This window comes from Rhagoletis pomonella, unplaced genomic scaffold (assembly GCF_013731165.1).
Source record: "Rhagoletis pomonella isolate Grant_MI unplaced genomic scaffold, Rhpom_1.0 Rhpom_scaffold_00004, whole genome shotgun sequence".
Taxonomy (NCBI): Eukaryota; Metazoa; Arthropoda; class Insecta; order Diptera; family Tephritidae; genus Rhagoletis; species Rhagoletis pomonella.
The window spans coordinates 30,447,617-30,462,898 of NW_023458558.1; the positions used below are offsets into that span (position 1 = coordinate 30,447,617).

Here is a 15,282-nt window from a genome sequence, read left to right on the forward strand (position 1 = left end):
TTATTTGCTTGATGGCATTGCATGTATGTATGCATTTATGTGCATGTGAATGTATGTATGTATATTCGTAAAAGGCTGAGCTGGGGGGGGTAAGCTTAAGTCACCTCGTACTTTAAGCTTTGATGGAACTACCACTTTGAATCACAGCGAACGCGCTACCCCAAAAAAGTCGTTTTCAAACCGCCCGGTTCTAGGAAGCATCATTACCTTACAAAGAGAAGTGAGTAAGCTCGCAAGTCGACTGCCACATGACATATTCGATTATTGTAACAGCCCTGATCTGGGTGTCGTGTTAAAGAATGCCCATGTAAGCGAACTTGCGAAGTCGGGATAGATAGTCGGGAAAGTGCTTGCGAAGATACCACTGCTTTTTAGAGAGAGGACTTGGTAATTAGTTTCATAATGAAGGACATGGCTTTTAATGATAAAGAGTTCAGTTGCACGCCTCTCAACACCTCGCTTATACCTACTACTTGCAAAGGCGAAGAAGAAGCAGTGATGCCATTTTAGCGATTTTCCCACTAGATCTAGCTGTGTTATTTTCTTCGTAGTGCGAAAAATTAGAATTCGATGAGTAGCGGGAGTTTTAGCGTTTATTTAGGAGATTTTAGCTAGATTTTAACAAGCGAGTGAGTGGTGCTAGTTAGGAAGTCCTCTTGTCTTCGAAATAAGTCCGAGAGCTATTGGGATTATACCAGTATTCAGGCTTAAGGTCTGACTATGGCAACTTAATGTAACTTATAGGCTTTTATTAGACATTCTCTTAAATGGATGTTGCTTGTAATTGAACAGCGGAAACTTAACGTAACGTAATGCCATGTCGAATCTGTTTCATTTGGATTTTCCAAGTTCTCGTTCCGTTAAGTTACGTTAAGTTGCCTTAATTAGGCTTTCAGTGTACCTAAAATTTCTTCAGCAAAAACAATACTAGTTAAGCGCATACAAATACAACGATTGCGCTGGCTTGGGCATGCTGCACGCATGCATGACGAGAAAAGATCCTTCGACTCGGCCACCCATCGGTGGACTACGAAAGTATCGACGCCTACGAACACAATGGAAGAACTAGGTGAAGTATGATCTGTCTGCACTCGGGATGTACAACTGCGCAACCTCACAAAGGAGGGAGGCAATTGGCGAAGTTTTCTTGCTCTCGGAGGACTTTCAGAACACTTACTTAAGCATAAACATAATTTTTGATACATATACATATGTACATAAGCACTTTCAAATGTAGATATTGAAACCGATGCGGTGGTAGCCCTTATTTAGAAATATTTCCATCACTTCTTCTAGCTTTACATCAATGTCGTAATTTATATTAATGAGAGCGAATCTGTTTAATCTTTCCTGGAGCAATGTTTCTCAGAGCCATGTTTTGATTCGACGCAAAGGAGAGAGGCCTTCCAGCGGCAGCATTCATGGCTGGGAATGTGCAAAGTATATACGAAATATAACTCTGTGACAATTTGTGAGTATCTGGATGGAAGAGAGTATCATATCAATTTTCAAGCTTCCATTGCCGCTACCAAAGCGCTTACTCCGCTGTCAGCCTCAATTTTTTTTTTGTCCTTGATTCCCTACCAAAAAGTTCTATGACTCAGTTTGATAAGTTCCGCTGAAACAACCGCTGTAGTCGGGTGTTTATGGATCCGTACTAGGACTTGAGTTCGAGCTCTGGTCCAAGTAATATCTAAAAATAGGAAATGGTCGCCCCTTGGCAGTCCTTTGGTAAAACTCCGAGTGCTTTTTTTTCCTTGAAAAGCTTCTCATAAAATCCATTTGCAGTTCGGAGGTGGCGTAAAATTTTATAATAAATAAATAAATTTAAGGTGTGCAAAAATACACGCGGTTCAGGATAAGAAAAACCCGATTTTTTTTTAATTATACATATGGGCATGGGGCATCAAGCAACGAGAGATGATGCTTTTCTGCATAATAAGAGTAGAGTGGTAGTACGACAACAAACCAAATAGTAAAGAATACAGTTTAAAGTAAATTTCATTTTTTCAAAGCCCTAAGAAAAGCAAACATGTATTAATTTTCCCAAAGACTTGGTACTTTGCACAGCCCTTGTAATTTTTGAAAGATAAGTTTTGAAATATTAAGAATTTTTAGTATGATTACTACTTATTTTATAAGTTCCAATCCGAATTAATGTACGAATATTTTAATTAAAGAACGGCTAGAAAAAAGCCACGAAGGTGGGTCTTAAGTTCTGGGGCTATGGCATTTACTTAAATGCAAAATCTAGGCTTAAAAATGTTAGCTGGTCACACTGGTGAGGAAAAGTTATGAACTCATGAAATTTGAATGCGTTTTTCTATTACCAAAAATATGTAATATCAATGGCATCGAGGAATGATTACCAGCTGTTTAGAGTTGTTTTGCAACTAATTTTCCTTTGGTTGGGTAGTATTTATCCACATGTGCATATAGGCCCGCCTAGAGGGGAGGGGGCCGGGGGTGTTTCCAACAGGGCCCGAATTGTCAAAGGGGCCTGCATTTTTCTAGAAATTACGTTGGAAAATAAAAATTTTAATATTTTTCAAACTTGATTAATTTTATTATTTAATATCATAGCATTTCACCTGTTTAGACGAAGCTTTTTTTACGAAAGAATTATACTCCACTCACTACGAAAGAAACCACTGTACAAGTACGTAGTGAAAACGTTGAAAATTTGTTGAAAAAGGAAAAAATTATTTTGTGGGTGGGCCGATCACATACTTACCAGGGTCTGGATTTTCTATCGACGGTCCTGTATGTATGTAGCAGAAATAATAAGAAATCCTAACCATTTCTATATGCTACTCATTTAAAGGTATAATTCAGATGCAAATCGTCCAATCTTTTCATAACTCTAATAAAACATCATTTTAATTTTTATGATACTTCTACATATTTTATTTTTTTTTTAATTTGTAATCATAATTTTGATTTTCTTTGGCTTCGTTTTGAAATAATAGCAGTCATTAAATTTACTCATATTTTGGTTTTTGTTTGCCAGCCTAAGAATAAAAGCAGAATTAGCAGTGCTAATAGTAAACTTAAGATTTTACATACATACATATCTACATAAATACATGATAATTTCTTAATTTTACATGCAGACATACGTTCATACATAGTATATTCAATTACTATATTCACCATTCATTTAAATTCATTGCACACTTGTCTATACCTACAATTAATTAACTATTTATGTATGTATTAGAAACTTTGAAATTTCAAGTCATGGTTTTCATGGAAATACAAAAAATAAAAAATAAAATAAAAATTTATTGTGAAAATTTACAATTGCAGCATTTATGTGGTGTGTGTGTGTGTGTGTAAAACAATAATTCACCACATTTTTAAGCCTTTAAAGCCAAAAAACTTCCACTATGCAGTTTTGGTTTGATAAGTTATTCAATAGCAATAACAATTCGAAACTCCAACAGTGATAATGGCTCATAAATCATTGTTTCGTTTCGGTTGCGCTGCAACGTGGCCACTTCTTTTCAAAAATCATAACAGATTTCTCATTAGTTTTTACAATTCCTTCCCACATTTCTACCTTATTTGTCCAGCCTTGTCTCGTTGTGCTCCTCACGCTTTTGATATTTTCGCATTTCTAATATTTGCAACAGTCGTTGTTGCATCTTACAATTTTATGAATGCGAATGACTAAGGTGATGTGCACCCAGTGCCGGATGAAAGTAAGGTCCATAGGGCGGATAGGGCACAGCGTGTGAATAAAGCAAGCTGCTGGCATAGGCGCCGGGTCCGAAACCACCTGCCCCCGGTGGTGGAGGAATCGTCGGACTATTCACATCCATGCCGGGATTTTGTTTCTTCCATTTGGTGCGTCGATTTTGAAACCAGATTTTGACCTGAAAGTGAGGAATGGCATTGAGATTTTAGAATTTTGAAAAGAATATGAATATGCAAAGATTTTTTTTGTTAAAAAAATAAAAATAAAAAATATTTTTCGAACTCGTCCATTGCGACTGGTAGAGCCACGCAAGCAAAATGATATATGCAAGTACTAATATCGCCATTTAGAACGCATTCAAGGCTTTCTGTCAAAAATCTTTTCATCATGCAAGTTCGCAAAGGGGCTTCTTTAGTAAGACTTTCGTGCCAGAATAAACAAAATCTTTGAAACTGTCTCTCAATTCTCTTACAAATAACTTGCAACTAACTTAGCCAGAAATGCCCTGTAAATCTAACGGAATCGAAAGTAGAGTGTGTAAAAAAATTGCATTACAATGAGTACAACTTTTTCTCATATTCAAGCAAGACATTAATAAAACCTTCATACTACCTATGCCTGGATTATCAAGTTTGTACTCCTTTATCCGAAAAGTCTTTGTCACGGAAATTATACTGCCACCGGAAGATGAATTTTTATAAAAAGCTTTTAATCATCAAAATTATTGCGCGGAAGATGGGCAATTAAATAATAGCTACTCAGCGTACAAATTTTAGGATCTTGAGCCGTATTTCCTGCAATTTTACATCGATATTACATCGACTGAATATTATTCTACTAAGACTCAATAGGGATGGGGTAAAGCCTCGCGCGTACCCGGTGATATAGAGATTATCGTATCTGGGAGGTGCACAATAGTGAGAAGCGTGAGGCTTGAAAGAAAACTAGGGGAATTGAGCTCGTTAGCAAAAAGCTGCGGCCTCAGCGTAAATCCTTCGAACGACTTTACTCGATTTTTTCCGTTTTTTGAAGCAGTAGAACTTTTTTGAGTTGATTTTCAATTACGACCTAAAACTCCGCTTGGTGGCGATGTAATTGAACTATTTGCAAAAATATTTATAATCCGATTTGGCTCATAATCGGAAACTTTTTTCCTTAAGTTCGAAGACAATTTTTCTGGACAAAAATAAACTAGCTAGATGACGCTGAAGTTGTTATTTGAGATAGTACTATGTGCAGTGGGATTTTATTTTATTAAGAATTTGTATATTTTTAAACACTTTGAAATTTCAAAGATATGATTACTTCAAAAAATTACTTTAAAAATTCAGTGCTTTGTGGAATAAAAGTATGGGCACCAAATGAAAGAGAATATTCTTTGAAATTTAAAAATGTGTTTCATAAGGAAAAAGAGATAATGAAAAAGCCCTTTTAAATATTTTTATTTTTTAAGCTAAAGCTTACAATCCAGCTCCCAAGAAATATTTTTGATTATTTATATCTGAAAACACACTTTGCTTTTGCTATAAATTTTCTTGAAGAAATAAATATACGAGCATTTTTATCTTGAGAGCTGCAAGCCGATTCAGGAAACTTTGATAACAGAAAATTTCTTTTCCATTTCTTGTGCGTCATTGTATTTGAATATTTAATTTTTCTTGAGAGCTGGAAACAACTCTTAATAAATAAGGAAGAACGAAATTCGAGGATGTGCTCGTGTATAAATGTCTTTAATATTTAATTTTTTCAAAAACAAGTATTACAAATTTTTAAGGGTGTTCAAGGATAAAATTTTCAATTGACATTTTCAAGACTTTCCCGTACTTGTGCACCAAAGAAATTAACCGTAATCAATTCCATATTGAGTTAGTCATACCACTAAAGGTTCAAAGTCATTTTAAAACTATCATGACGTCCATCAAAATATTTCGAATAAATTTAAGAATTTCGCTGGACCGATTTGAAAACCTCCATACCTCCAAAAATGGAGTTTTTTATTAATAAAAATAGTTTCTTCAAGAACTTTTTGAAAAAAATCCCCTCAGATGACAGAACAGATTAAGCTTAAAAAATTTGTATAAAAATATTTAAAAATCTTTTCAACGTTGAGATTTTTGATGCTGTTTTTCACTTTTTTCAAAGATTGATTTACCATAAACCTTAATAACTATTCTAATTTAGATTTATAGGGTCTCAGTAGAAAGGTATTTTTTCACTCTTTTTCATTCTGTGCAAAAAAAAGTTATATTTGTGTAGTCTCAAATGGCCCTTTTAAGAACATTTAGGCCCATAATACAACGAGTGTATACTATGTACATAATAACTTATAACTTTGCAAATATGTACTGCAAAACTTCGATGTATTTAGCTGCTTTCTAATATTTATTTCATTAATCTTCCGCAACTACCCACCTGTGTTTCTGTGAGACTGAGACTCAGCGCCAAATTTAGTCGCTCGCAAACGCTCAAGTACCGTGTAGTCTTGAATTTATTCTCCAGCGATACCAACTGTTCATAGGTAAAAGCGGTACGCGCGCGCCGCGGCTTTGAGCCGCCACCACTGCCGCCTTGAGATTTGCCATCGCCATTTCGACTGCCACCCTTCTTCGAATCCGTTTCGCTGGCATGGTCATCAATGTCGCTGCTCATGCCATCATCGCACATGTCATCCTGGTCCATGTCATTGAGGTCGTGGGCTGTAAAAAAAGGAGAAATAGAAAGAAAATGAGGACGAGAAACTTCTAAGAGATATGTTAGAAAAAAGGGGATATGAAGTGCGAGTATATGGCTGAAGAACTTAAAAAATAAAATAACTGGAAAAACTGAAAATAGAAAGCCCAAAATCGTTGCAAATCGTATAAACGAAACAATTAACATTTTGAATGGCATTCAGCATTTGGAAACCATCAATCATTCACGCCATCTACAAACATACGCGCATACATATGCATGTACATACATACATACTTCACTTTGGTCGCGTATTATCCTTGCTACTAACTTGGTGACGCTGCATTTGATGAAGGTAAAATGCCGTAATCCGAAATGGTCATTTGATGAAATCAATCACCGACGCGCCAAGCTCAAAGACAACAATAACATAAAAGTGTTTTCTCCGACAGACAGCAAAATCAAAAACAAAAATCAAGAAAACAAGAAAACAATCGCACTGATAGCAAAACAAGCAAATGTAAGAGATACATACAGCTACAGCATTACAGAATTAATTGGAAAAACCAATACAAACAAATACAAATGTGCAAGCACACAAACTCCTTTACGAAATGCTAACACAAGAGTGTGTGCGAAAGTTTTTACATAGATAGCACATACAATAGACACCCGCATATGTGCTATAGAGCGTATATTCCGCTATCAATCGCCACATACATATGTATGTATGTAAGAACGGCCACCCATGTTTGTCAATGTGTAGCCGTGTGTGCGTTAAAGTGCGCATCCATAACAGTTACTTTTCGAGATCATTCGCAATACCAGAATGTGCCAATCAAAATTCAATTAAAACGCTTTTACTATGCCATACACCTCGAATGTATGTATGCATGTGGGTTGGTGTGTGAGTGGGTGTTGCTCATTCATTGCTCATCCAGTGCATCTGGCCACTTCCGTTTGGGCGTCTTTCAATTAATCGGAAATCATCGATGCTTTCGTAACGAAAATTCCTGTCGATCAGGGTTGTTGTTAACTGCTTGCTTTACGCATAATGAACACTCACATATATGTTGAGTGCATACATATACATATACATATGTGTATGCGTAGTTGTATGCCACGATATATGTACATATATAACAAATGTAACGATTTCTTGCTTTGCAGAATACCTATTATGCATTGTGACTGCATTGCGTATTGTTTACAAATAAAATTAATAACTTGATTGCAATTAAGTAGATGTACTAAGTAAATATGTATGCAAGTATGTATGTATGTGTGTATAAGTAGACATGTTGATAATTAATTTCTTTAATTATTGATAAGCAATAATCAGCAAATAGATTCACATAATATTAGAAATTTAGATAATGTATTCGAGGACGAAACTTATACCTACATACGTATGTTCATTAGGGTAGTTCACAATATTTATATTATCTTCGAGCTCTTATTTTCTCTGCCCATAAGGAGTTCGCGTCCGCCAAAGAGAGGTTTTTGTTTGGTTTGGTTATACAAAGAGCTTCTAATGTTCGTTGATAAGAAGGTCGCGCTCGCGCAAGAGAGGCTTTTGTTCCAATTTTATAAAAAAAAAAACTATCCTGTCAGAGAGTCCTCTCCGGAGAGACTAATTTCTTCCGTCAAATATACTTAACACAAAGGAAGTGTACGTCTATTAGAGATGTCCGTTAAAAGAGATTACACTGTATTGTAGATGGCGAAATAAAATCTCTCTTAGAATTGCTATAAAATCCTTAAAACCCAATATTTTTATGAAATAAGAATATTTCGCTTTAGAGCTCCTTAAACATAAAATAATGATGCATGTCAAAATTAAAATTTTTATCAACGAATATTTCAAAACTGCTATTCTCATAAACATAATCGTTTGTAGGCAACGTTAATCCGGACTTACGCCCTGCAAAATTAGTTTAAAGTTTGTTTTTAGATCTTTCAATTATTAGATGATTAATACTTAATGAAATTATAGTTGTGATTCTTTTTAAAAAAAATATACCATACAAAATTTAATTAACTTGAAATAATTAGGTGAAATACCGCAAAAATAAACTTAAATTAAAAAGTTAAAAATTTAATCAGAGAAGCAAATAAAAAAATAGTATTTATTTTTAGGAATTACTCGGTGTGGGGAGCGAACCTGGGTCTTACAGAGCTGTAGTACTTTCACGGTCGCGGATGCCACACTTGTTCTATTTATTTTCTTGTACGGCCTGCAAATTTGTTTTGATTTTTTTAGATCCTTCTTTTAATAAGACACTTATTTTTTTAATGCAATTATAGTTGAAGTCTTTAAAAAATGGGCCAGAAAAAAATTTAATTGACATGAAATACCATAAAAAATAAAATAAAAAATATAATCAAAAGAATAATTAAAAACAAAAATAAAAATAATTTATAGAAATTGTTCAGAGTGGGAATCGAATCTGTCTAGGGGGCGGCAGCAGGAAAATTCCTAAAAGTTGATTTTCCAGTGCATTTTTGTTCTACCCTTATATATGTATGTTTGTACACATGTACATACATACGTGTATTCATAATATTAATTACTTGTCCTAATTATTTGCGATTAATATGAATCGGTTATGATGATGGAAGGCTATATGAAGACCATATGAAACTTTATTACGTTGTACATGTCATGAAATTGCTAAAGTTAATTAGTTTTAGCAATTTCTGATTGCTTATAACTGATTTTATAAGTGTGGTTGTAAATGGGTTTAACTTACTGGTTACGATAAGCCAGCGGGTTAAATGGTAAATGTTTTGTCCCCATATGTGCATTGGGTATTTGATTTTCATTTTTATTTTTAATAAATATGCCTAAATATGAGGAGAGGATGAGGAATGTAGGAAAACCAACAAAAATAACGTTTTTGTTAAAATTTGGCACAAAAACAACTCGGAGTAAAAACATTTCGCCACGTAAAGGTGACAAGTTGACAAGTCCATTTTTTTTTTAAATGTAGTTTTTGATGCAGAACGGCAGGTAATACGAAACAACATCGATTTTTTGTCTCTCCTGAATAATTCCAAAAAAACCGAGCAAAAAGAAAATAGGAGGCAAGCCTATTCAAAAATATTCCGAATTGGGAATTTTTTCTGGAACTTTCCATTTGAAACCCATTTTATGCAGTGTTATTTAATCTGTATAATCTGGCAACACTGCTCAGGGAGTGCGCGAAGTTTATATGTATATTAATATCACATCCGTGCTATGAACTATGTAGCTATATGCAGAAAAAAAAATTTAGTAGAATGCGTTTCCTACTGCTACACTTAACCGTGAAAACGGCAGAAAAGTTGAGAAATCATATTGACAGCATTAGCGGTAAAAATGAATTTCTTCATTTTGGCTAATTATAAGTCAGCTTTTATTGCGCCTAACCGAAGATTAGATAAAGTTTCTTTCTATGCGAGAGTGATGCGGGAATCTACGTCGGGTTAATGCCTTCTTTAGTTTTTACCTGACTTACTTAACTCCCTGTATTACATTTAAGTCTTAATTACACCATAGTGATTAATGTGTTAAAAAAATACTCCAAAGGCATGTAAAATGTAAACCTTCGTAAAACCGCCGCTAATCCACCTTAAAAGTGCGACCACTCCTTTATCTTACCACTTTTTTTTGCCCGCCTTGCCAGGAGTAAAAAAAAAATGCAAAATTTGTGTTCGAAAACTTTTCGTGTTAACAAATTAACTACACGACAAAACAATTTAAACCGCCAAAACAAACTGACAATCTGGTATGAAACGCCCAAAGGCGTCGCACAACCCTTTACTGCTAACTACCAAACAACCACAGCAGACAATTTTCTCGGCTACCAACTAAGCCACTTTGTGTGTGAGTGCATTCAAGCATACGCAGCAGGAGGACGGCAGTGGCAGACGGGCGCGCAAATTATACGCCGAAAATTGGATTGACTCAAATCAGCTCATTCGTGGCAAATCGAAAAAGGATGCGCTGAAGCTGAGCGTTGGAAAAGTGGCACGGCCGGTAAAAGGAGAGAAGTGGAAAAGACGAAGCTAAACTGTCAACCCTAATCAAAGTGTGACCAAATAGGTTGCTTAAAGATTAATAGACTTCATACACGTAAGCGGCAAAGTGACAATTTCGTGAGGTGCGAGTTTGTGCCTATAAAGCTGTCGGTCTATCTGGTGGACACCTTTGTGCTTTATTTTTCTATTTCTACTTAGTACATAATTAGGTATGTATGTGCATAAACTTTCCACTTACTTACACCTTTACTTTCGAAAAAGCATGGCCGAAAAAAACCTTGCGCTCTCACACTTGCCACCTCCTGACGTTGGCACTCGTTTTTCAATCTAAAATGCATGAACAAATCTGGTAATTGGCCAACATCATTGGCCATGTTTGCATGTAATTAGGTTAGGTGTTAGTGTGGGTATCAGCTGCAGCGCCTAAAAGTAGATAAACACTCACGTACCAACACACACACACACACACACACACACACACACACGCGCCAGCAAACACCACCGATGAGTTTACTTTACATTAGTGTGCAGTGAAAGCAAAGCAAATTACAGCGCTTTTCACCTATGTAGTACTTCAGCTTTCACCGCGCTGTTCGTGCGGCTATGCAAAATACAACAGACAACAGGCGAAAATATGCGCGTACGTGCAAACATGGCGGCTGGAGTGCATGCTGTAATAATAACAACAACCTGCTACAGCATCATGATATGCAACTCTGCTTGTATACATCTGTATGTATGCAAGGGGTACACATACATACAAACATAACATCGCGGTAATTAATCAGAAAATTAACATCGACGCTTCATTTAATATTTAAGGTTTGCTGACGGACACAACGGTGACCACAGCATCAACAACAACAACAACAAGCGTACACTATATAGTATCTACTGTACATTAGTGGGGCGGCGGGAAGAAAGCTTAGCAGTGGCCACATATCCTTCTCCTTACTGGTCCCTTTCATTAGAGTTTATCGGCTATGGCGAATAAGCGCACGCTGCACTTGGTGTATAAATTGTGCACATGCAACACACATATCCATATACATACATATCTATGTATATAAGAGTGCAACATAATGGCGACCGCAATGCAAACATGCTGTACAAATAAATTTGCTTTTATGATTGATGTCTGACTCGTAAAGACAGATAAACAGTGTGGCTGCTGAGGCGAAGTTGATGGAGATTTATCGGTGTGGGTATTTAAATCGCTCACTATCATTATGCACATCGAGTTAATATAACACTTACCGTTAGACGAACTCAAGGGAGATCTAGGCAGAAGTTTTATGGGAACTTATGGGAATGAAATTCTGAACTCAAACTACTACCGAAGGCTGTATCAAGAACCCTAGTTGCTGCTAACTATTTGCGTCCAAAAGTCTAATGGTCAATGGTAGTTTTTTTGCATAAAAATATTATATGTAAGTAAGTACTATTCAACCAAAGCTATACACGAAGTACCTTGGAATCGTATTGGACAGTGAATTGTTGTGGAAACTTAATGTGGAGTAGCCGGTGAGGAAGGCCGCGACAGTACTGTTCGGCTGCACTTGAGGACTTTACCCGCTCCATCACATTGGATATTCCCAGCTTTCATTAAGCCAATACTATTCTATGCGGTGTTGATATGGTGGACAACAACGAAAAATAAGACACACCATAAAAGGCAGGAGTGTGTTTACCGGATCTCAATGATCAGTTGAAGACAACACCGGCAGCGGCGCTCCACGCAATCCTTAACATGCCACCAGCGTACTTGGTAGCCAGGGACATTGCGTTTACGTTGCGGTATCTATCAAGCCAAGGTCTTTGAAATAGAGAAAGCGACATAGTTACTGTATGATATTAACCGGCCCAGCGAGCTAATAAACTTTTACATAGACAGTCAGGTGGCCGTAAATACTATACTTTCATATAAAATGAATTCGAGCACTATTGCCGACAGTTAGGAGACTATAAAATCACCAGCAGCAGCTAAAACTGTACACCTAAATTGGGTCCCAGAACACATGGGTGTGGAAGGTTATGAGAGGTAATTACGAATATACCAATTATCTTCGGGAAGTCGAAAGATCTTAAGATCCTCTCATGTACCGGCAGCAGAAAGATACCAGGGTATGGTTTGCTATCAGCACATGAGTTTAAATTACGTCCTATAGAAGACATCAAGAAGAAAGTTTGCTAGTGACCAGCATTTAGCAGGTAAATACTCACGCCACTCGACAAGGCACAGACGAAAAATAAAAATATTATAAATTTTGGGAAAATGGGCATGGCACTGCCCACTTATGATCACATATACATAGCGTCACCTGAAATGCAAAAAACGTATCAAACATCATGGTTGAAATGCAAAAAGTTATTACAAATAAAAAATTCCAAATTCACTTTTTAATTTATATGATGGATTTAATCGAATTACAACGCCCGACATCATTTTATAAAAAATAAACAATAATTAAAATATTTGTCACGACTTTTTCGATTTCATTTACGATGTTGTTACGTCTTTTTGCATTTCAGGTGACGATATGTATCTCGGTAACCGTTCTCCCAGTGTGTACCAAACTTGGTATGGTCATTGTGCTTGTCACATAAAACCAAAACGTTGGAAATTATGAAAATCGGACAAAAATTACGGCCACTTTCCATATAATGGTAAATTTAAGAAATGCTTGAAACTTCAATATTTCGAAAATTAAGGACGCTAATTTACGCAAAATTGACACTAACAACAATCGCTTGAAAAGAAGTAAAATTATTTGGAATTTTGGAAAATTGGTACCGCTCACATATGACTACATAAGTTTATCGAAGATGTTTGAAATAGGGATGCCCCCTGCCTGCCAAGTAGAGGTATTTTTCGGAAAGCCGAAAAAAAAAATATACTTGCGCCGGGTATTTAATGTTCGGCTTCGCCAGAACTTAGACTTTCACACTTGTTTTATTTTTGTATTTTATTTTTTGTTAATAAAATTATATTTCGTTAATCAGGTTCACTCAAAGCTTTCACCAAAGAAAATTGGATTATCTTCGAAATTGGCCAATAGCTAATAATGTGAATCAAAAAAAAAACAGTGCGTATTAAATTTGTCACCAAATGACCTCTACCCCAATGTTTAAATTTTAATTGGTATATTTATTTTCAATTGGAATTTGAAATGAACGCATTACTAGACAATAAACGATGCCCTACGGCATCCAGTGGGGGAAATTTGATGCTTATATACATCCAAGCCAACGAAGAGAACCCTTCCTAGCGCCCTAATAAAGCCACGTTTACTCGCATATGCTGGGCATGTATTATATGTGTGTATGTACATTGTAATATGTTTGTACATAAAGGGTGTTTTTTTTAGAGTTAAAAAATATTAAATTGTAATCAAATATTGAGCTTACATGGTTTCAAACTAAAAAATTGCTTTATTAAAAATATAATTGTATGCCAACTGTGATTAAATATAGTTTCGGGTATACGGACGCCGCGACTGGCTCGGATGTAGCGCATTCTGGAAGCCCTATTTCCGACTCCTTCTTCCTGCCTTAGCTCTGCAATGGTACGCACAACGCTGTCATTCAAGGTGTCCAAAATATTCGGTTGGTTTCGGCATTAACCCATAACATCACGTATCCCCAATTAAAATAGTATAGGTAATTTAACCCTTCGGAGGGCGCGCCGCGGCAAATCAGCCGCAAAAAGTTTAATTTGTGGTTTTCAAATACTTATTGTAGGAGCCGGCCACTGCCACTTAGTGACTTTGTAAGTTTTGAGATGCAGCATGGTTCACAGTTAGCCGTTACTTGCTGCGTTATATCATTCAGTTGATATTTGTATTTGAAAGTCGGTGTCTCATATATGCGGCTGAATTGCCGCGTCGCGCCTTCCTGTGTACCATTGTAGGAACAGTTAGTTTATCATAAGGGTCTAAATCTAAACTGTTATTTTGTAAGTATTTTGTCATTTGTAATTTTAAAATTACACTTTGCGTAAACATTACTGTAACTATTATGATGCTCCTCAGGGATTAGAGAAAAAGTTGTTTTTAAACTAATATAGAAGCGAACCCGCTACGCAACAGCATATTTCACAATGTGTATAATGTACCAACACCACTGTTGATGATGACGGATAAAAATTTAAAAAATAAATACTTTATAAAATATTTCAGTATAAACACAAATTATTCAAATGTTTTACTTGAATGATTTTTCGACATAAATAATAAAAAAAGCAGTCAAACTTTGAGATGCACCCCGCGGCTAAATTGCCGCGGCGCGCCCTCTCGTCTAACTTTCAAAGCACGCCCTCCGAAGGGTTAATTATCACATGATTTTGGTAGCCAATTGATAGGCCCATTTCAAGAAATACGCCACTCACCAAATGTTTTCTTCAATAAGTTAGCAAAAAAGTTCTTCAGTCAACGCTCCATTAAATTTGGTCCGTTTAATCGTTATCCGAAAATCGAACCACCAAAAAACCACCCTTTATTTTTTAAAATTCGTCCATCTTGTTGTTGATATCGTTACCACTGTTTCCATTCGATTATGTAAACATATACATACATACATATACTTGTACCATGTATACATATCGTCGATGTTTTTGCAAAACCGCCTAAATCGCCGTTGTGGCAAAAATTAGATTTGGTAACCCTGAACTCCAGGCATTGAGTTTTATCCATAAAAATCGTAAAATCGTTGTTAAAACAACAGATTTTTAAAATAATAGCTAAAGAAAATACCGCCTACGAAGGCAATGCCTTCAAAGAAAAACCTTTTTTCCGCTCTCCTGTAAAATTTGAGTGTCGCAAGATAGGCGGTTTTGCAATTGGTCGATGGGTGGCATTTGCAAAAACATCGACGATATACTTGCATTGTAG

The 15,282-nt window shown here is 36.0% G+C and overlaps 1 protein-coding gene and 1 long non-coding RNA gene across 2 annotated transcripts in view; one reads left to right on the forward strand and one right to left on the reverse strand.

The window, feature by feature from the left end:
• Nucleotides 1-15,282, forward strand: part of LOC118737438 — a 481,479-nt gene that overhangs the window by 146,736 nt on the left and 319,461 nt on the right. The gene's annotated exons all lie outside the window — the stretch shown is intronic.
• The window catches only part of LOC118737433 (homeobox protein slou), a 39,002-nt gene continuing 26,660 nt past the window's right edge, over nt 2,941-15,282 (reverse strand). Inside the window, exons 3-4 of the mRNA XM_036467920.1 lie at nt 6,113-6,396; nt 2,941-3,878 (exon numbers count right to left, since the gene is read on the reverse strand). Coding sequence (XP_036323813.1) covers nt 3,657-3,878; nt 6,113-6,396 — 506 coding nt within the window. The 3' untranslated portion in view covers nt 2,941-3,656. The remainder of the gene's footprint in view (nt 3,879-6,112; nt 6,397-15,282) is intronic.